The 23,270-nt window shown below is 40.6% G+C and overlaps 1 protein-coding gene across 6 annotated transcripts; it reads right to left on the reverse strand.

Moving 5' to 3' along the window:
- Positions 1 to 3,183: 3,183 nt before the first annotated feature.
- On the reverse strand, positions 3,184 to 23,244 carry EOGT (EGF domain specific O-linked N-acetylglucosamine transferase). Of its 6 annotated transcripts, none has more exons than XM_082322275.1 (17): positions 23,035 to 23,244; positions 22,421 to 22,471; positions 21,404 to 21,628; positions 20,329 to 20,429; positions 19,683 to 19,791; positions 19,497 to 19,591; positions 18,229 to 18,333; positions 16,967 to 17,073; positions 15,162 to 15,265; positions 12,468 to 12,560; positions 11,625 to 11,696; positions 11,000 to 11,086; positions 9,796 to 9,864; positions 8,418 to 8,479; positions 6,620 to 6,739; positions 5,050 to 5,152; positions 3,184 to 4,671 (listed from the first exon to the last, which is right to left on the reverse strand). In XM_082322275.1, exons 3-17 carry the CDS (start codon positions 21,611 to 21,613, stop codon positions 4,525 to 4,527), a joined length of 1,584 nt encoding a protein of 527 aa, XP_082178401.1. In that variant the 5' UTR covers positions 21,614 to 21,628; positions 22,421 to 22,471; positions 23,035 to 23,244; the 3' UTR covers positions 3,184 to 4,524. The 6 variants fall into 6 exon arrangements, with proteins under 6 accessions (XP_082178401.1, XP_082178402.1, XP_082178406.1 ...); XM_082322276.1 differs by having other exon boundaries at positions 21,404 to 21,633; XM_082322280.1 differs by having other exon boundaries at positions 21,404 to 21,633; positions 23,025 to 23,093.
- Between the last annotated feature and the right edge of the window lie 26 nt (positions 23,245 to 23,270).

Below are 23,270 nucleotides of genomic sequence, written 5' to 3' on the forward strand. Positions count from 1 at the left end.
CCCCGGCCAACCTCCGCTGCCCTTTCCAGCTTCTCCCTCCAGCGCAGCTTCCAGGCCACCTCCCAGTTTTCCAGCCCTGGCCCTTCTCCCCGCGCCCCACCTGGCCGCGGGTGCTGCTCCCCTCCTCGCCTGGCTCAGACCCAGGGAATTCAGGGCCTTTCGTTTCTCCCTCCTGCACCTCCTTGCAGTTTATGACAGTAACATTTTCACCACCCTCATTTTTGGCTCTGTCTCAATGGGGTTTCCACACACCTGCCTTGATCTATAGCTGTGTTCACGGAGGTCTGCTGAGCCTCAGGCTTGGGAATGACTGTGCCCGTTCTACCCGTCTGCAGCCTTTACACTTACTCCTTCCTCCTTACCCCTCTCATTCCCTCTGCGCATCTCCCTCTCCACCTCCACAAAATGCTTTTATCAGCTGCACCATTTGAGACACCCATACCACAAATTGCTCAATTCCACCACCACAGAAGCTACTCAAACTTCAGACCTGGGCTCACCAAGACTGGCTCAGTCATTTTATTCCAGCTCTAGTTTCTTCTAGAAAGCTTACCCCAACCACAGCCAGGACCTGTCTACCAGCTTCAAGGTACGGCCACACCAGAGCAGCAGCTCACACAGCCATCCCTCACACCGCAGCCCTTATCTGCAGGAAAAACGAGTCTGTGGCGAACAGTTCAAACTGCCGGCTCTGGCTAAGCCAGCTGACTTTGGCTGAAACGAGGTAGAGAGCCCGCACAGAAGCTGACCGACGCAGCCGGTAGCCGGGAGGAGCAGCTCCCACTCGGAGTAGGTCAGGAGCTTCAGCAGCTGCAGGCTTAGCACCCTCACACCCATGCTGCGAGACAAGGAACTGAAATGCAAGAAGGATGATGAGAATTCATAAATGAATAATGAAGAGCCAAGCTACTTTGGCTGTTTCAGGGCCAAAGGCAGAAGAATGTCTAGTAGCAGTTATTTTATTTCAGACAAAAAGCCGAATCTATAAGAAACGTGTTCAGAGGAGTAGAAGCAAGAGCTCAACTTCAAGGCAAACAATTAAAACAATTATTCAATGTTGAAATCAAAGAAAATTATCCCCCCACATTTTACGCTTCTGAGCAGATAAAAAGCTCAAGAAGAACATTTCCTTCTGTTTCTCTCCCATTTAAAGAAAAAAAACCAAAAGATTAAGAGACATTCTAAACCCTGAATTATCTCAATTAATGGTACAACTGGCAAGATTAACAGCAAAAATTAAACAATTTCATTATTTTTTAAATGATTTTAAAAATGTATTGCCTTAATATTTATAATTTTACTCTTAAGATTAATAATCCTGATTTGCCACCTCCCCAATCACAAACCATTTATCACACTTACCCAACTTCCACAGAACTTCACAAAGAAAAAATTGAAAATACATCTTGAAGACTTCTGAAGCAAAACGGAAAGACACCATGTGCATCCATAAATTATTTTTTATTTCAAATCCAGCTCTCAGTTTACATTGTACATGAAACACAGGCAATCCTGTAAACATTCAGGATTGGCAATGTCCATTAAGTCCCAAATTCATCACGCTGATGCCAATGTGCCAGGTAAACACAGATTTTAAACTTAAGTAGACTGGAGAGACCAAAAAATAAATCAGAAGTAGCAAGGAACAAAATTCCTATAGTCTGTTAGGAAAATATGATCCAGAGCTATACCCTGCCTAAAGAACAAGTGGCCCAAAAGTCTCATGGATTTCCTCAAATTCCAATTTCGAGGCAGACCGAGACGGCGCAGACCCTCTTTAAGGAAGTCACGAGCCAGATCTTTGCTGTTGTCCAAATTCTCTCTCAGGATTTACTGGCAAAATCCCATTAATCCAACCGAACCTCCTTCCGCTGCCACAATAATTTTGTGACTTTTTGTAAAGCTAATCAGCCAAAATAGTATTTTCAGCCCAGTAATATTAAGCCATAAAGGCTGAAGAATATGTTGGCTATCAACTGTCAACGCTGCACTCGCATTTGCTGAAACTGGTGAATGTTGGCAGGATATTTTGCCCTTGGATTAAGTCCCCACAGCCTCTCCTCCACGCGTTCAGGCATATGTTCAACGACTTGTTTTAGTGAGTCCTAACACAGCTTGAAAGAGAAGCTCCTCATTAGCTGCCTCTGTACAGATTCAAGCACATGCCTGCATTCACACACTGGCTTCAACAGCATCATCTGCAGCGCAGAAAGTTAAAACGTATACAAATGTTTTTCACAAACCAATCTTAAAATGCCTGGCAACAAAGCCATTAGTGCAAGGTGACAGCGTTAGCTCTGAATGATTCCCAGATAAATAAATCTGAGTATCGGTTTGGACCTCAGAACATCAGGTTGCTGTGGCAGGAAAAAGCAGAGGCACATGACTATACAATGAATGGTATTTAAAACATTTGCCTCTAAAACCTGGCAAACTATGACCAAAAATTGTACACTTTTTAATTAAAAAGCTTTTCATTAAAAAGTTATCAAACATCTGTGCACAGTTCATTGTTAGATGTCTTCTTTATTTTGAGTTGGTTTCATTCGAACTCAGACATTTTACTGACTTAAGTTTTATACATTTTTTTCTTTAAAAATCCCACAAGGTAAAAAACCACACACACAGACACACACACACACAAATACACAAAATTGTATTTCTCAAGGCCTTTTTTTTTTTTTCCATGTCAAGAAGTGCAATTTTGCTTCTATGGTTCTTTAAAGTGAAACAGTTTTATCCAAGAGTAAAACAATACATTACGCTAAGAATTGCACCAGATACCTTAATATATCTTGTGTACTAGCTATATCTAGCTTTTCCTACGCACTGCTTAAGGTCGTGAGAGATCTATAGGAAAATTATGCTCACGGTAACTCATCTTTACCAGTATAGGCAGGTCAGTAAAGGTACCTACACTCTGTGAAATTGCCTATGACTGTTGGAGAATGGAAGTCAATAATATCTACAATTATACCAGAGAAATGTTTACATTTACTGTAACTGTCTTACTTTTGCATCCCCATGTATGCTCTGCTTCAAGCCACTGAGACCGTATGATTATAATGCAAGTCTATCATGGGAATACATTCTCAAAAAAATCCATAATTTAACATAGAATTCTGTTTTTATCTCACTGAACTCGAGTCTTCCACACATCCTTCTGGCCCCACTTAATACAAAAGAGCTACTCCCTCCCCCCCACCCCCAGCACCAAGTCGGCTCCGGAGGGAATTTTATAAAGAAAGAACTCGGCTTTGGCTTAACATTTCCTTCACTGAAAACAGTGAACTATGCTATTGGCTTTGGAAGGATTTTCAAAAGTTTTCTAGATTGACTCTTCAACATTTTAAGAAAACAAGAATTACTAGATTAGGCTTTTAATGACTCCAAGAACAAGGTTCCTCACAACTTCCTTTCCTTTCAGCTGGAGCTGAAAGACACACTATACATCTTATCATCTGTCATAAAAAACTAGAAGTCCGTTCCCTTTAGCATCCTCAAAAAGTCTCAAGTTTTATTCCAATTTGCTCAGGTTTTCCATTGCAGAGTGCTGTTTTATGTGAAAAAGTAGGAAACACCCAGATTACCTGAAGTTTTAAGTGTTCACTTAGGAAGAGATTTACCTGCTTTGAGATAGAAAACTGACTAAACCTCCTGAGCAGACCCATTAGATTTTAGCATTTAAAACTACAGGGAGAAGAGTCAAAGTTTATATTTAAATGCAAAAATGTAAGACACTGCTCTCTAACTTGAAAATGTTTCTAAACTCGAAATAAAAGTCTGCAGTGTCTGTTGAATCAAACAGCAAAAGTTACAAGTTTGCTTAACCACTCTTACAACCACTATTTTACAAAGGAAGATCTTCAAACCTGGAAACAATAGAGGGAAAAGCACAGCAACAACATGGATGGTGACGGAAAAGAACTAACCAGCCATCCTGGAACCGCTGCGTCACGTAACCTGAGTGCAAACGACATACTGGGCAGTGTCTTACAATAGGAAGGCAATTCCTATTCAGATTTTTACTTACAGGTACAGGACTATAGGATAAAAGCATCCAGCTTCTTAAAAAGAGGAACTGAGGAGCTCTGACAGGCCTATTTAATTCCCAGAGAGACTACACTGAGAAACCAAGCTGTAATGCTCTCCATCCTCTAGCATTTCCTCACATAATAGTAGGTATAAATTATGACTGGATTAGTATCTACCCCAGAAAATCTTACATGAAATGGATGGACATATCTTTGTACAAAGACAAGTATTTCAGAATTTGGAATGCAAAAGTATAGCACAAAAAACAAGAAGAGTTCTGAAAAATCATTTTTACATATCAAAAACTCCCAGAAGTAAAGAGAGGGATTATAAAGATAAGGTATGGTGCTAAGAAGTAGTTTGACAAGTTAATAATGGGTTATTTCCATCATAGAGGTTTACGTGTTTCACACCAGCATTTTGCTTTATGTTGTTACAATATTTTTATGGAGCATTATTTAAAAATATCATCTCAGTCAGAAGTCTAAATTAGAATTCATCATGTTTTACCCTAAATGGCCACTTGGAATGCTGTGAAACATGATTTGCAGCCAGAAGCACCAAGTACATAAATTCTTCCACATCGAAGGAGTAGTTTGTAAATTTTGGATGTTCTCCCAGCGTTGGGTGGTGTCCCTAGAAAAATGAAATAAGATCTTTTAGACAGAAAAAAAATTCAGTACATCTTCCATTCAAAGAGCAAGAAAAAAAATTGAGCATCTGCCATTTTAATTTATCATTTCTGATCCACTGATCTGCTCTGAGGCAAAAGAGTCAGCAAAGAAACGGCATAACAGCTATGCTATGGATGGCTTGGACTAACGGCCAATTAATTTCATTTATCTTCTTCCCTTAGCCGTTAATATCAAATGATCTCTTACTCACAACAGGGAAGTTAATTTGGTCTAAAGAATGAAAACCATATTTCAAGTATCAGAACAGATAGGTAGAACAAGCTAACCTTTAAATGCTTCAAATTATAGCACCCACCCTTCCAGCAGCGGCCATCATTACCTGATCTTGAGGGAATACTTTATTCCTTTTTCGCCAAGTGATGTAGTGAATGCCTCTCAGCCTTGCCAAATCCAGGTAACAACGTTCATCTTCACAGTTGTATCTAAGGGCAGGCAGAAAAAACATATTTACCTACAGAGATTGTGCTCAAATAATTGACAAAAGTAAATTTTTTTACCAGTATTTTTTTTCCTTTTTACCAGCATGAAACAGGAAAAAAAAAAATTCAAGCCAAAATGTTTGCTGTCCAGTTCTAAGGCTCCAAAACCATGGGCAAATTCTACTCCACTGAAAACAACAACGAGGGCTACCACCTGTGCTTAAGATGCTGCCTAGAAGGCAGTCTGAGGCACGTCCGTGTGTCAGGCATGCCCCTCTCCAGCTGCAGCAGCTCCTGGGCATGGGTTTCTGAACTTATCTGGAGACTGGACAAAACACTCTCAAGCCACGATTATGCTGCAAAGCACCAGCTCCACAGCCTTCCCATAGTAGAGGCTTTAAGCAGAATTTCCTAAGACGGAGAATTCAGTGCTCTTCTGAGAATTGTGCAGCATTTTTGTTTAGTTCTACAGAACTGGAGTGTCTATCAACAACCATACTTTGCAACAACATTTGGCCACAAAAATGATCAGAGGGGTGGAACACCTCTCCTATGAAGAAAGGTTGAGAGAGTTAGGGTTGTTCAGCCTGGAGCAGAGAAGGCTCTGGGAAGACCTTACTGCAGCCTTTCAGTATTTAAAGGGGGTTTATAAGAAAGATGGGGACAGACTTTAGTAAGGCCTGTTGCGACAGGACAAGGGGTAATGGTTTTAAATTAAGAGGGTTGATTCAGACTAGAAATAAGGAAGACATTTTTTATGATGAGGGTGGTGAAACACTGGAACGGATTGCCCAGAGAGGTGGTAGATGTGCCATCCCTGGAAACATTCAAGGCCAGGCTGGATGGGGCTCTGAGCAACCTGATCTGGCTGAAGATGTCCCTGGTCACTGCAGGGGGGCTGGACTAGATGGCCTTTAATGATCCCCTCCAACCCAAACTATTCTGTGATTCTATGAAAATATGTTTAAAAGGAAGCTACTAGAGAAATTTAGGTAAAACAGAATGACACTCAGCTAAGCTTGACCAGCAAGCTGATGCTCATGTCCTGAGCATAGAAAAGAGTATATACATAACGTTCAGGGGGATCTTTAACACCCTGGACATGCATCTTATGTAATCAATTCCCCTGGATCACCAAAATACCACTAAACCTCAGACTCACCAGCCAGAATCTGACCAGTGAGGCTTTCTCTTTTTTTGCCATTTTCCCCAAGCAATTGTTGACCAGGCTGCTTTATACCATGGCATCTTAAGAAATCACAGGCTAAACCTGTATGATACAGTTGCACTATATTTTATAATGAAAGCTTCCTCACTTTTGATTCCCAGAAGAGACTGCCAAAAATGAAGTCTAGACAAGGATGCACTACAAACATTCATAGTCAAATACGAGCAAGGGCAAGTGCTTCATTAAGACTTATGAACAGACATTAGCAGTTGTGGTATAAGAGGGGACAGAAACAGACTTACAGTTCAAAAACAACAGCCCAGTCTGGTAGAAAGAGCAAATGGGTAAGTCCGGCTCCATGCATCCCAATGAATATATCAGAGTTGTGGGTTATTCTCAATTGCTCTGAAAATTCAAGTTCCCTGCAGACAACACAACAAAAATGGTGATCTGGCATGCCTAAGCATCTCAGCAGGAATTAGTTACATGTAGAAAGCGCAAAATTAACTTAAGGGAATACTGAAAGAGAGAATTGATTTTTTTTAAGGAACAATACTAAAAATCACAAATGCTGAAGCCAGCGATAACTCAGCATGGAATTAAAAGAAATGCAGACAGGTTTCAAAATATCACAAGAGTCTGTTCCAAAAGTTTGATTTTTTTTTTTTTTTTTAAACACAAGTTTTTGTAAGTTTTGGGGTTTTTTTACTTGCCTTAAAAAAAAATTGCATCACCGCCTTTAAAAAAAAAAAAAAAAAAAAAAACAAACACAACATAAAGGACCTAAAGTGTTTTTAATGTAGTGTAGAAGTATACAATTCCTGCCTAAAGGTGCCAAATATCCAACCTGAACTTATGCATAGGGCATCAAGTGGAAATAAGGAGACCAGTCTTTTTTCAGCTCCTGGAACTGCCACTCTGTCCTATCCTTCGACTGTAACCTCCAAATAAAGTATTCTCTTTAAATAACCAGGTGCTCCCTGAGCACACAAGAAAAGAATGGACTAAAGATAAATTTAATTGTAAGAGAAGACAGACAACTGGAAAGGGAAATTACAACAGGCTTCATTTGTGTGCGAACAATTCCTACATTAAAAAGGAACAGAGTAACAGCCTCTCTGACAATTTGGAAGAGAGCAGAAAGAAACTGGCTTAAACTGCAACAAGAAAGTTTAAACTGCTGTAAGGGCAGACGTCAGGGAAACCCTTCAAACTATGACGACTGTGATGCTGCAGGATATCTGTGGAATCTGTAATGCTGAATGGTACCACAAACAGTTTTGACAAGCACAGGAATTGTGGAAGTACCACTTGGTCACGCTTTCAAGTGGGATGGTCTAGATGCCCTCTCAAGGGTATCCACCCTCTTTTCTATTATTAGACTGCTCAAGTGCTTTCATTGACAGGGGAACCAAAAGCAACTCGACTTCCTCACACTGTCTCTGCTTTGGTCAAAACGCTGATCTCTCACTGCTGCTTCAGTTTCTCACTCTTCCTGCAGGATCCGTGACAGCACCATTGAGTAAATGGGAGCTGCTGCCATTTGGCACGGGCATACACCACTGGGGAACTTTTTCTTCAAGCCATTTCTTACTGGCACAGTGCCTATTACATCTGGGCACCACAAACTGACCTCAAGTGGCGTCTTCAGGGGCCACCAGAGCAGCAAATAAGCTGAGTTATTACTCATTACTAAACTAAGGGTCACATAAAATAAGACACTAGCATCATACAAGAGAAATCCCTGTTGACCCACAGTTACTGCAGAGCACTAGCAAATCCAAAAGGGTGATGGGAACACAGCTGTTTTGGGGATAGGAGAGGAAACAGAAAGAAAAGTGATTTCAAAACTTGCTCATCATGTAGTAGCTTTAACCTGAGCCTACTAACTCTAGAGATTCATTCCTAAGCAGTGCATCATAGGATGGGAGTGCTTAACCAGCTCACCCACCACTCCCTCAGAAACATTCTTCCTTCCTTACCATTTCTTGGATTTTGCAAAGGTTAGACATTGGGGCATATGTAGCTTTGCCTGCAAACAGCTTTCACCACCCAGAGGCAGCATGAGATCACACTAGTTTTCTCTACCAACTTACGTACTTGTATTTGTAGTCTACCACTTTGACCTCCAGCGTCGATACTGTTTTCAAAGCATTCACAAGCTAAGGAGGAAAATGAAACGACAATGATTTGGTGTTCACCTTCACTTAATTCCCCCCCTGCACTCCTGATCATTTTACACACTCCTCCTCCCCACCAGAAAATTGTGAGTGAGACAGAACATACTGTCACCACCGTATAAAGGAGCAGTTCCCCTCCTTTTGTGCCTTCCCACTTAAGATACATACGTTACTCCTGGCAGAGCAACCCCTGGAGAGGAGACTCAATCTCCTGCACTCTCACGGAGGCTACTGTTGATGTTTACATGCTCCAGGACCCAATCCTAAACCACTCAAACTAGTAGGAGTTTTGCCAGGAATAGTGGGAAGATGTGGTTGCATTTCCAAAAGTTACTCCAATACCTAAAGAAGCAAGCTGGTAGCTACAAGGATTTTCAAAAATACCTTACTAGGTCAGACTCCTACTCACATGAGAAGTGAAACCAGGTCAGAGCTGGGCTTCTAACCTAAACGGGCTTTTTTTCTAAGTCTCCAATCCATAGCCAGCAGAAGAGGGAGAAAGAGCCAAGTATTTTCTTTTACAAAAGTGTAGTAAAAATAAGATTAACTTCTCCCTTTCTGTCATGTGCTTGTTACCAGAAAACATGCTACCTGTAGCAGTGTAGGCATGCACTGTGGACAGCCTAGCAGACAAGGCACAAATCTAGCCATCTGCGCTCTGTCTATTCTACCACGGAGCTATTGCATCAAACAAGCCTCAGTTTCTCCCTACATAAGGTGGGAATGATAATGCCAATTCATTTCTGTCAGGCACTAACAGCTAAGAATGAAGACAGGTATGAAAACATTAGATATTATCATTTTACCACAAGAGAAGCTACACCATAAGTCCACTGAGTTGTGATTCAAAAACATGAATCAATATGAAAATTCATTAAGTTCTGAATGCACATACTCAGATACAATAGCTTATGCATTTTAATCTGCAAGCATAACAAAGGATTTTGTTAAAGCCTTCAACACTGGGAATGCTAGAAATAAAAGAGATAATCTGAAAGTGAAATAATTTAATGTTATCAGAAGCTCTGCAGTGTCTGTTTGTTAAGAGGAAATACTTTTAGTATCACATCTGTAGTCTTCCACTGGATATTTAAAAAGGGCAGCAAGGTTCAGTGTCTGGTGCACAGAAATAGAGACTGGCTAGAAATCATATTAGAAGAAATTAATATTAGTACTGAACGTATTTGTCCAAGATTTGTCAGCAGATAGATGTCTTGGCCATACCTGAAAAAAAAAACAATTCAACAAGCAAAATTTAACTTCTGATAAATTTGTTTTAAAAATAAAAAGGACCACACCTCATTCTGGTTTAATATTTTCCGGTAATCTGTACTGCGTGCAAGTATTGTGACTCGAATTTTCCCATCCTAAAAAGAAAGAAGCACCAGTGTATTAGCTATGAGGCAGACCTCACAAAAACCGCCCAAACATTTCCATATTTACTTTTGGCAATTATTTGAGCAACTAAATATATTCCCTCCCCATGTAATAGATGATGTAACCACCTTAAAATTCACATCGTATTTTCCAACAGATTAAAAGTGTCAAAAACTTTGTGAAAGTCTGACTATTAACAAAGAACAAAACATTTTCTGAAAGATTTATTTTATTCAGTACAAAAGAGCCTTTGTATTACACATTATACAGCAGTTTTTGAAAGCGGAAAGCAGCTTTCAGGATGGCTTGTGCACAAGATCCTTGGAAAAAAAATATTTTACTTCTATAACAGTTCCTCCCTTTACCTCTTTAAATTAATTGGACTCACAGGGGTAAGTGTTCCAAGTGAAATAAAGAGATTTAACTGCATGACTCCCATTAGTGTCAGCAGGAGAAGCATAACTAAATGCCTGTGCAGTGCTCTGAATGTGTGCCCCTCAGCGATAATATGTAGACTACTCTCTAGCAAATACTTCAAGAAGTCCAGGACTGCCGTATCCATCAATGCAGGCACTGCAACAATTTGCAAAAACTACCAGGGTGTACAACAGAGAAGCCCAGGGCCAGGCAGATAGTACTGGACAGGAATCAGAAGGACCAGGTTCAATCATTTGCTCCTCTGATCTGAGCTCAGCAGTAACTATGAGGATTGATAAAGAGCAAGCTCACTGCATTGCTTTGTGGGATCCCCTCTGCTGGATCCAAGAACAGTACCTTGTCAGCATGCTCCAGAGGAGACCATGTATCTTCCTTAACTAGGAAGGACACAGAGGCCTGGAGCACAGAGAATGGAAGTGAGGAAGAGATCCCAGGGTTGGAAGGAGAATGTTCTAAAGTCTGTCCTATGGAAATAAGGCATGAGGGCAACTTTCATAAACATACACAAATGTTTGCTGAAGGCCTTTATAGAACAGGCTGACTTATTGGAAAAAAATCCCAAGCATCACAGGAAAGGACAAAAAGTACACTATATGCCTATTCCCCACTGGGTCCAGCTTGCTAATGCTGTTTCTCTGGTAAGAGCCATCAGCTTCACATTACAATTTTATTATTCATTTATCATACCTTGGGTCCTTCTTGTGTGATATTTAATCTGTGTAACACATGCTGAGAAAATGCTCTAAATAGCCCTGTACTGTGACAGCCAGAGATCTGAAATTAAAAAAGCAATTGTTAATACAAAAAGTTATTTTGCTCAGAAAACCTCTCTTTGTGATCAGTCTTTTGCCATTCTTGTGGAACAAAAGCCTAGCATCATGCACTGCGCTAAACGTGTCACTATTCACTGCAACACAAGTGGCACTTTCATTTAGAAAGAAATATAAGTCTCTCTACAGTGTTACAGCCTGAATGCATGAGCTAATACCACCGGGAAAGTCTGTCAGTGTACAAGGTCTCCTGTTCTGCAAAAATACCATTAAGTTCACAGTGCCCACCCATTAAAGAGGAATAACATGCATCTCATGAAGTGTGACAGAGGAGATTGCACACAACCAGTTACTATCAACCAGCTAAAGTAACTTCAAAATCCTAATCTTTAGGGAAGATCATTTCATTTGGAGTTGCATAGACTTTCAATGCAGTCCATTTCATGATAGCTCGGCTAGATATTTGAGAGATTCATTAGCTCAGATTTTATACTGTCACACACACACCTAGTTAACACAGTGGATGGATAAAAAGAACTCACCAATGGTGTGTTATAAAACAAGCCATATCGCATTCGAGGCAGTAATGAGAAGACTGCTTCTTTAAAGCATACCTGCAAAGGAAGATCACAAGAAGTTACACTGCACTGCTACCTTCCTCTGGCACATTACGTGCTCATTCAGTGGGATCAGTGCTTATAATGAGATAGCAATTACATGCTCCTGTCAAGAACATCCGCACTTCCTTGACTGTGCAAATGAATAGAACAAAGACAATCCTGATCCCAAAAGAGCTCTCACTTAGGATGCTGCAGATGCAAGTGTGGGAAGAGGTAAAAAAAAAAAAAATAATCCCCAAAACAGAACAAACATGAGCTAAATAGGAAAAAAAAACAGTTAGAGAGTAGAGAGTTTAAGACAGGCTTTAAGAGATTTAAGAGACTAAACTGAGCTCTGAATGAATGGCTACATTTTTTTGGTGGGAGTAAAATTTGTTTTAATGATAAGCAGCAGGTATACTAACAGTTGCAGGGGAAGATAAACACCTCAGTAGGAATCAGAAGACTTAGAAAGAAAGTACCATTTGATAACCCTTAACTTCAGTAGTGGGTACTGCAGAAGTGAAACCAATACATAAATATCACCTCTCAGAAGACACAAAAGTTAGGTCCGTCTCCATAAAGCATAGACATGACACAGAATTAGGTTACCGCTCTGTCTCTTGTTTGTAAGGCAGGATACTCATATTACACAAATTAAACATGCATAGAAAGTATTAATGCTTTCCTCTGAAACACCCATATCCAAAAGCAGCTCGAGAAGCTTAGTTAGCTGTATTTGCTACCTAGTGACTATGAATTAAAACAAAATATAAAATTCCATACCCTTTTAGAGTCAAATGTTTTCAAGTGTATTATTTCATAGTCAGTAAATGCCTTCCATGTCTCACTGAACAGGTCACCATAGCCATATGAGCTCTAGGAGGAAAGGAAAAAACACAAGGGCATAATGATTACATAAATGCATGTAAAAACTCTCTTCTTGATTTACAAGTTCTATATATGAGTTTTAACATACGGTTAATATGTGCATCACCACCATGGGACCTAAGACAGCCTAGCACAGAACACAGACATTACAGAACACCGAACCCTGTGTTTACCATGGTAGTTAACTCAAATTACCTGTCAGGTAGTTAATTTTTAATAAAACAGTTCTATAAATTAGCAATCTAGACAAGTTCTTCAGCAGCAGATTAGAATTTCTGAGTTCAGAGCAAGGATTACCCACTATTTTCCCCGGAGAGAACAGAACACGAGTTAAATTTGAAGTAACAGAAACATAGGGATGGGTAGAAGGCATGAACCTCTACTCCTGAGACTCAAAAAACACCTGGGAATTCAAGTGCAGCAGTAATGTTTGAAGTAAAAAGTCAGAACAAGCCTGTTTCACATTTGACTCTGTTTTGGGATAGTCACTCGTATCACAAATTGAAGGCAACAATCTGATTTGATGGAAGAAACAGCCAGGAAACAATGTTTTGCACTACTTTGACAAGATACCAAGAAGTTTCTGTACAGGGCAGTATAAAAATTCCCCCTTTGCAGCAATGCTCTGTGGAACCTTTTAAGAACCATCTACTCCCTACAACATTGGCCTAGCAGCAGGGGCTTGTGCCTTCAAATTTGTAGCATTTCCTACACATCTGAGGGCTAAGAGTCACCATCTCTTGCTCTTTGAATGCAATTAAATACGACCTCAGTAGCCCTGGTACAGATTCTTGCTTAAAGATTCCTTTCAACTCTGGAGCTGGTTCAGGCTGCTTGGAAAGCTACGTGGAAATATTCTCAAGAAGAAATTTGAGAATAAGACTACAAATGACACAGAAGAGAGCTGACATCTAGTGAAATGTAAAAGAATCTAAAGGGCACCAGATTTCCTTCAGCTGAAGAGGTGCTTCCTTCCCCTTCTTCTGCCATTAAGTTTTAATGAATTTTACAATCCATACTACTTTCTGGCCATCTGTATTACCAGAACTGCTCTTCCAGATTAGAAGTAGAGAACTGATCTTCAAAGCTGCAAGTACTACTTTCTAACCCTATCTACTCTCCTGAAAAGGGCTTTATAAACATTGCTTTCCTGCATTTGCAGAGACAGTCTGCAAATCAACACCCAGTGGATTTCCTACTCATTTTCTGCTTTAACCTACATCTAAGGGCATTACTGTTTAATAAGAACAGTGCACTGATTCTACAGTAGCTAGAAAACATGGCCAAATCTAATTACATCAAGAAAAGCCAAAAAAAGGAGACTGAATAATAAGCTCAAGTCCATCTTTCAATCAGCATAGCCAGTTCATCAGCAGTTAGTTGGTGCCATCATCTGGTTGTACATGGTAATGAACTTGCACAGACTGAGCAGTTAAGACTCATTTAAAATGATAGTACTGTGACAGTACTCACTTTGAATGGTACATTTGAAGGAGTTATTTGATTCAATAATGTGATCTAAGAAAAAGAGTTGCTTTTCAAAGTAATTTACAGTGCTGTCTTAGTCATCTTTTCAGAAAGTCATCAGAGCTGGATTAACAGGTCCCTGTATAACATCTAGAGAGCTTGCTCATCTGGCAGGTGCATTCATTTTATCTTTCAAAATGTAAGAGAACTACAAAAAAGGGTCTCTTCTAGCCAAAGAGGTTTATCATTAAATAGCCATCAGGGGATATTTGCAGGTCTGTATTGAATATTAGTTGTCCTAGCAGTAAATACTCAGAAAGAAAACCCAGTATTTTATGAGAACAAGACATGCGTGGGACAATACCATAGTCAAGAACTGTGTTATTTCTAGACCTGATTGTACATGTTATCTGGCATGTTACAAATTGCCTAGTTTTTTGTTGTTTAGTTTAACACCCTCCTGCACAACTTAAATACTGGCCAGTAAAACTAATATTACTCTTAAACACAGTCATGGTTTCAACTCAGCAGTACAGCGGAAAGAGCCCCACTTAAAAACTTGGTTTATATGTCGTTGTGGCATTCTAAAAGGTGATCAAGAGAAGTAACAGCAAGAAGGCTATTTAAAGGAACTAAGTATTAGAACCCTGTTTTGATAAATATAAGGATTTAATTTAGTTGCTTTCTTTCTTACAGGCTGCACATTACTGATTTAGAAAGATGCAAGGCTGCATTTCTTTTTAAATACAGAAGAGACAGTTTTGAGTAAATCTACTTCAATATTCTCAGAGAAAAAAAGTCTACAGAAAACAGCACAAAATGTTCAAACGCCACATATTAGAAATACAGATCATGTTATTTTTGAGGTCACACCAAAAAAAGGCATAATTATGTACTAGCAAAAGATGAGCTATAGAGTAGCATTCAAACAGCACATGGTTTATTGTAGAAAATATTACCTAACTATTGTTCATGCACCTGTTTTAAGATTCAAAAACTTATCATCAATTCTACATGGCTAAGCCCCCAAGAAAGCTAAGGATTGGCTACTGAAAGCTTCAGAGTCTCTATAAAGCAGAAATACAACCCATTACAAATAGATTAAAAGCACAGCAGACTTACAGTGTCCCACATGACTATGTTGACATCAGTACTGAAGGAATTATTAATATGCTGTGTAATATAAAGATTGACGAAATCACAGAAGTGATGGTACATATTAACACCTGAGAAAGAAAGAATTGTTAGCAAAATGCTGCATTACTCACCCACTTTTTATTGGTTCATGCATTTTTTCCTTAATAAAATGTGTTTTTAAAAAGTTCCAGAGAAATTAGAAAAGCAGCCAAAAGACAGCATAAGACAAAGGTAAGTTTCACGTGCTATTTCTCATTACGGCCTGCAGCTGCTTTCTGAAGTACACGAAAGGAACTACTGCTTTAACAAGAGCTAGCTAGACATAAAGGAAACATTAAAAACAGGCCTTTGGCACTGATCTTAGTTCTGCTTTATTAGAGTTAAGGGAAGCTCTGTCTGCAGGACTACAAGACAGAACTTGCACTTGCACATGAACCAAAGCGCCAGGAATTCCTCAGGTTTTTTCTCAGAGCATTCTTGTTCATTCTTGGTTTCTGAAGCTAATACCTTAAGACCACGGCGCATAAAAAACCACCATGAAATTAAAGAGGTACCATAGTCCAGTTTACTTGCTAGTGAAGACCAGACCCCAGTTTTGGAACCATGTGCACACAGCCCCTGTTTCTAAGCTTCTGACCAAAAAGAGCTGCCATGGGAGGAACTAGCTGCCGGGCTTCCTGTACTGCTCTAACAGCAATTTTTCCCCGCCTCCCCTAAAACAAAGGAGCTGGACAAAATCACCTCCTGAGCCACAGCTAGACCACCCCGCTCAAAGGTACAAACTGACAGCACAGCAACTCTTCCACAGTAACTCTTCAGGGGCCTGCAACAACTTTGCTTAAAATACACAATACTGGCCTGCAGGGGAAGAGGGGCAATCCAGTTTACAGTTGCAGCCTGTCACAGGGTCAGAACACAGCAGACAACTATCCAGTTTAAACCATAGCTTAGCCCACATCAGCTTGTTTGTACATCTACAACCTGAACACCCCCTTTCGTTAACATTTGCCTGCAAAATATGCTGCATGAACAAAAAGGCTGGTGAACTTCAAAAAACGTCAGATACCACTGGGCCGACTCCTAAAGATGCTTGGGTGCTGCCTCCTCATGAATTTTGGTATAGTGTTGCACAGCATTCACTACAGCTCTCTCTAATGAGATAGCTAATTTCTTCCTGTAGTGGCTTTTCACCTAAATTTGAAACTTTAAGATTAAAACAGGGTTGTGTTTAGTTTCGTGTGTTTTGGCTTTTCTGGGGCGGGTGAGGGGAATTATCTTAATCAACTAACAAAACTTATTCCCTTGAACTTTGTCTTTGAATACCATTTCCTCTTCCATGTCACTCAATACACGTAGAATCCTCAATTACTGAGCACATACTACAAGACATATATACCCATACCCTGTGTTTCATGGTATGAAAACTGACATCCAGAAACACAGCCAAAATCAAAGACTCTGTACAGAAGAGTCTTTGGCACAAAGTCAAAGACTCTGTCAAAACACAGTCGAGAGTCAATGACTGTGCAAAATAAGTGGCAGGAAATTTCTTCAGATTTATTTATTTATTTATTATCTGCGGCAAAACATACGGACTTAAATCTAAGTTTCCAAGTTCGTAAATGGAACTACAGAAAAAAGGAATTTAAAAGTCCCATCATTTTTCAAAAATAAAAATATATTACAAGTGAACTTGACAATCAGAAAGTCATAGTATAAATGGGCAAGTTGGATATGGGGTCTTTTTACTGCAGTACTGTAGTGTAAAAAAAAATGAAGATACCAATTACCTGCATCTAACTTCATGAAGTATGTTGGCTTTTCAATAACAACATCACACTTCTCATCTTCTAGGGGCCTGAAGTTCAATGCAGTAAATGTCTGGAGTTCTGCAAACCTACAAAGATTCAATCACACAGAACGTGCTTTGTCATTAACACGCTCAAACAAATGTACTTCATACATCTAAGATTTAGTAACTGTTCATCCAGTCTGTTTGATTTAACAGGACTGCTGAAAACTGATAGAGTCTGACAATTAAAATGATTTGAAATTGTAATGGAAGGTTCTTCAGGTTATGAGCTTCAAGAGGTTAAACACCGCCTTTGATCTCAGGAGTGAACAGCATCTTTGATCTACAAATCAAGGCAGTAGAGATATAACAAAGAGCCTTAGAGCCTAGATCTGTGGGTCTATCCAACTTGATCTGCATTGCCAAAGACACTTCAGCAACATCTTCATGCCTGGTCAGAATAATGAATGTAGATGCAATATTTATTATTCCTGGATCTAAACAAGGATGAGCAGTTGAAATGACAACAGCAGGTAGAGAAGAAAAGTCTTTTCCCCCTCTGTAGCTCTTCTTAACTGAAATTGACCATCAATGCAAAATGAGAAAAAAAAATGAAAACATGAGAAAAGCATAGAAATGAACTCTTACATGGACCTTAATGGCTCCAATTCCTTCGTGTTTCATCAATTAACTGGCAATGCAGCTTTGAAGTGCTAACATGCAACCCGTGATACTTAACCAGCTACCACAAAGCACCCTCTGAACTTCCTGCTCAGCCTGTGCACTGTTGCCCATTTCACATTCCACACACAGGCTCCCTGGGAACACCATATGAACGTATATCCAGATCAGTCGTTGCATTAGCCCCAATATCACCAAGGATTGTGTGAACTGAGACACAAGTGCAAACTTCCAGGCATTTCACAACAAAACAATTGTCTCCTTCTATAGGCAGATCAGGCACACAACCAGCGTCTTGCCCAGGAAACACCTGACGGTTAGAACTTTAAATTACAAGACATTATCAGATCCTTTGCTGCTGTAAATTAGGTAGGACACAATTATACATAGCATAGTTCAGAACATTCTGCATAGATGTAATTACCAGAAGTATCTTATATGAACTCTCAAACTGACCTTAGAAATGAGCAACTATTTCCTCAGTATGAAATCCCCTACACAGAGCTGCTAGTGCCAATGAAAAAAATAAAAAAGAATTAGCAAGTGAACTTGGAAGCAGTCTTGACAAGTGATTCTTACCAAGACTGCAGAGGGCTCTTGCGCTGACCTTCAGCCAAAAATGCTTGAACGTCGAGGGTGCAATGACCTCCAATTTCTCCCTTCTGCAAAAAGTCTTCTTTGAATCTAATGCAAATTAGTAAAAGTCTATCAGCTTTTGTACAACAGTGCTACAAGTGCTCTGCACTCTCGATCGCATACTCAAGCCAGTGCTAGTGAATCTCAATTCAGCAAGGTACTTCATACATATTTAAAACTTGAGTATTTTCTTCGGCATAAGTCAAGCATTTCCCACAATTCCCAAATAAAGATAGTGCTGTCCTTGGAGTTCTACACATCAATTTAGAAAACACCACTAATCCACCCAGAATGTTATTAGGAATCATTTTCACATACCCAAATGAGTAATTTAATTAGATTTTGTTACATGATTACTTACAGGAGCATCATTAGTTGGGTTTTTTGTTTGTTTGTTTGTTTTTAACAACAATTTCTCACTGAAATTCGCCTCAGATTTCACAACCCAGTTAGTAACCCAAGAATTTTATACAACATATGAAGAGTGAGGTGCAAGAACAGGTTACATGAAAACAAACTGCCAACTAAAAGCACTGTCTAAGTTAGCTTTTAGGATAGGCTGAGAAGATGACAAAACCCATTCTGAAGGGTATCAGTGTCACAGTCATGAACCAGCTCTTTCCAAGTCAGGTGCCCAAGACACTGACTTCAAAGATAAGGCAGAAGGAAAAACGAGTAATGCTAGATCAGTGGTATGGGTTTTTTTTTACCCAGTTTTCCCAATATGTAGCATTTTAATTTGGAATGTGAGAGATCCAGGTTCAGATCTCTCTTCAGTCTCTGTATCTAAAAATGCAATTCCTGGTTCTGGTATAAAGGCATCTAGCATAGGAAAGGTCTTCTTGGTGCCTCATACAAAAACAATTCTACTTTGCACATCACCTGATCAAGAAAGGATGTGACTGAAGACACAGAAAGGATGTGACTGAAGACACAGAAAAGTCTCCCTCTCTTCCATCAGAAGGGACAATTTCAATCACCCATCATCATTCCATAAAACTGAGAGCTTAGGTTTTTAAATAACCTGTACTGCTGACTGCAGCAGCAGCAGACAGCAATCAAGAGGTGTAGATCTCAACAGGACTTCAGCAACAAGTCTCTGGTCAGCGGTAAAGCCCATAACAACAAGCACACTAGTGTTGTTAAACAAATTCTGAAGTCCTTTTCCCTGCCATCCCTTGGTTTTACTGTAACATAAGCAAGTCATAGACCTGTCGTGGTTCCTCTTTACTGTTCGTAAATCAATGTACAAGTTTGTTGCTCTGCAATGCTGAAGGTACTGAGAACAGGTCAGAGATGAATCTCCCTGTTAAGAAAAGAAGTAGTAGGATTTTATCAATAACAAAAATTATCTTTAAAAATAAGTGAAAAGTACAGTATCTATCAGAAATACCTACTGTTGCTGCAGGCTTACAATGGGTTTTCATTTCATTGAGCCTCTCTCGAATGTAACCAAAGTCAGCTTGTTTCCAGAATATCTGTTGGGCTGTCTCAATGTCACTTGCCCTGATGTAGGAAGGAGAGAGGAAAAAATCAAGGTCCGTTGCTCAGTTCTAGTAAAAACTTTAACAGATAACATTTTTTCCACTGAAAGTGCAACAGAAGAGCCAGTCAGTTACTTTATTGACATTTAAGATGCAAAACAGGAAGCAACTTATCAACTGCATATAAGTGAAAACATCAGTGACAATTTAAAGCTATTCTCCCGTAAAAGGGTATAATTTTTTTTTTTTACATTTTCCCTGTGTTTTTAAAGCTAAGAAAGGAAATCCAGAGTTATTTTAGGAATCTGAATTCAAGGCTAAATCAGAATAATGAAAACATTGTGTCAGGAAGCATTTCAAGCAGTATTTTCTTCCTTAAAAAGTTAAATTTTTAAAATAATGTTGAAAGATGTCTGTTATCTATAAATACACACATATCTTCACAAAGAAGCATCCTTTAAACTCTAAATATCACAATAATGTTAACTTCACAGCTAATATGAAAGTGAGTACTATACTCTCAACACACTGTACTTTATACATTTAAAATTAAACTTACCATCCAGTTTCAACATAATCACACACTGGGTAACTGAACCTGTAATCTGACTTGCAAGACTTCTCATAACCCCAGCAAGATCTCAGTTTCTTCAAGTATTTCTGTAACACAGAATAACTGAATCAGGTTACGCAACAGCAAAATATGAAATCATTTAAGTCAGTTGTTAGCTTATAAACGTCCTCTTGCTAATAAATCTTGTGTTAAAGGCTTTTGATTTGATCTGTTTTCAGAGTTTCAGAAAGAACACTCAGATTCTTTATGCACAACACAGGCTCCAAAGAGGACACACATGCACAGCAACATTATCCTTGTCTTTAATACGTCTGTTCCAGGAAAACCACTTTTCCTGACCCAGTGAGTAGGATTCCAAAATTTTAACATCACTGACAGATATAGGTAACAAAGCTAAGCTCACATAAAGCGCAGTGCTCCAAGCTCCAGGCTGTGTACCACTGCTCTCCAAGCAAATCTAGAAACATCGGCTTCTGCAGTGCTGCAGAAAGTCAGAGAAGGGGGAGCACAGCTCCCACCCCCAGCTCTACGAAGCAGCTCCAGCCTCAGAGACACTGGAATTGCTCCCAAGCCACATGCGGCCCGGATCCTCAGGTTCACTGTCCCCGCTTCAGGTGAATGAATTATATGCAACCACAGGGTAAGATTAAATCAGCATTTCATCAATTTGCCTATACTCTCGGCACTTCCGCAGAAGTACTACAGCATGCTAAAAATCACAGGCCTAGAAATTACTAGCTGTACTTAGTTCAAACACCTTTCACATGCGCAAGAGTCATTCAGATTAAGATCATTGTTTTAGCTCTGTAACAATTAAAGGAGGGGGAATAAAAATCTTGCAAGACAGTATGTTAAAAATCTAGTCTTGTGACAGCATCAGATTGAGGAAGAGCCCTGTACAACTATTTCAAAAGCAACAATTCCAATTCCCAGTGGAACCGACTAATTGGCAAGGAGAACAATTCATCACCATCTTTAACTGCTATGACTCCAAGAACAAACCACCCCATTACACATTACATTTGAACAAACAAACAAACAAACAAAAAAGCAAACCTACTTTATATGGGCAATGGGAGTCCTGCTTACAGATGCCAGCAATATGCTGATTATTGTGCAGAAAGTATGGAATATGCTCATCTGGCAAGTTGATAGCTTTGTAGCTATATAATGGCTCTTCTGGAATGTTTTTTAATTCAGTAAGATTTTCAGCTTGAGAATTAGCCAGAATTTCTTGCAGTAGCAATCCAAATGCAAGCAACATGAACATGGCAACCTATGAGTTCTGTACTTGTTAAAAAAAAAAAAAAGGCACTTAACATATCCGCAGCATAGCACATTTCAAGTACACAAGACAATATACAGCCAAAGTCACTCATATCCTCAAAGAATTTCTACTTGTATTTCTGAGGTGGGTTCTTTTCCCCATGAAAAGTAAACTTTCACTAAGAGACTAGGCTGTACAACCTCAGGATTATCTTTGAATCATTAGTCATTGAGGGTTATTACACACTACCAGCTCCCAGTCAAACCAAAATGGGTGTGTTTACTTTAGCTAAATCCCAAGGGATCCTGAGAGTTCAAATGTGGAAACTAAGTATAAAGCATATAATATCCAGTCAGCAGGAAGAAAATGTAGAAGTATTGGGGGGGGAAGGGTGAGAAGAGGAGGAATTTTAGTTTAAAAATAAGTATAAAAATAATACATTCTCTACTTCGGAAGAAACTAATCATTAGCTGAAGGAAAACTATGCAGTCACAAATAAATGGTCACGCTTAAGTCTGTTTCAGGATGCTTGTTTTTAGCAGTTAACATCATGTTAAAGGAACTTTTAATACTGAATTATACACTTAAAATTAACTACAGGCCCACGTGTATCTGTATACTCTAAAGCAGACTGGATACCTTTCTGGTAACACAACCTCCTCATCAAACATCCCTGCTTTGAACCATTAAACTTCCTGAGAAAAAAAATGGATGGCCTGTATCTAAAAGAACCTTTTTTGGCATTATAATTTGCATGCTTTCTTGCAACTGAAGCCTTTAGCAATATTCCTACAACACAAGTAGTCTTACCTGTTTGGTTTGAGGAGAACTGCTTCAGATTTCCCAAGTACAGGAGCCTGCCTGGGGCGGGGGGAGGAAAGCTGAGTTAAATACGTCCTGCAAAAGGAGGCTTCCTCAGAACACAGTCCTGCTTCTTGAGAAACATTCACAGCAAGGAGAGCAACCTTCCAAGGGGCTGTTGGAGCGTTTCTGACCCGTCCCGGCACTCGGATCCCTGCAAGAAAGCGCTTCCCTTTCCCTAGGGCGCGCAGCCGGGGCGTGGGGGGATCTCGGGAGGCTCACACCCCCCCCCCCCCAGCTCAAGCCCAGCACGGCGCTGCGGTGTCCGGCTCCCCAAAACGGCGTCGCCCCTGACCCGTCCCCGGGGCCCCGGCTGAGGATCAGTCACTTCGGGAAGGCGCCCGACACCCGGTGCCGGGCCCACGCTACTGCCAAGTCCGGACCGGACCCAGCCTCTGGCCCGCGCTGGCCCCAGCCCTCAGCCTGTGCTGGACCCGGCGCAGACCCGCTGCCAGGCCGGCACCGAGCCCCCTGCGGCGCCGCTGCCCCGCCCCGCCCGAGCCGCCCCCCGCCGCCGCTCACCCACGCCCTGAGGCCGCGGCGGGCACCTCACCTCACCGCACCTCGGCTCGGCTCGGCTCGGCTCAGCCCCGTCGGCCCCGGGGAGCCCCGCGGCCCATGGGACCGGCCGCTCCTCCCGTTACGCGCTCGCCGACGGCCTTAATCCTCATGCCGCCGCGGCAGCTGGCGGCTCTCCGGGGGGAGCGCGCACGGCCCGGCCCCTCCAGGCTCCGCGGGGGAGAGGCGGCCGCCGTGAGAGGGCTGCGCCCGCCGCCGCGCCCCTCCTTCACACCCGCGG

The sequence above is a fragment of the Platalea leucorodia genome, assembly GCF_965183815.1.
Source record: "Platalea leucorodia genome assembly, chromosome: 9".
Classification (NCBI taxonomy): Eukaryota; Metazoa; Chordata; class Aves; order Pelecaniformes; family Threskiornithidae; genus Platalea; species Platalea leucorodia.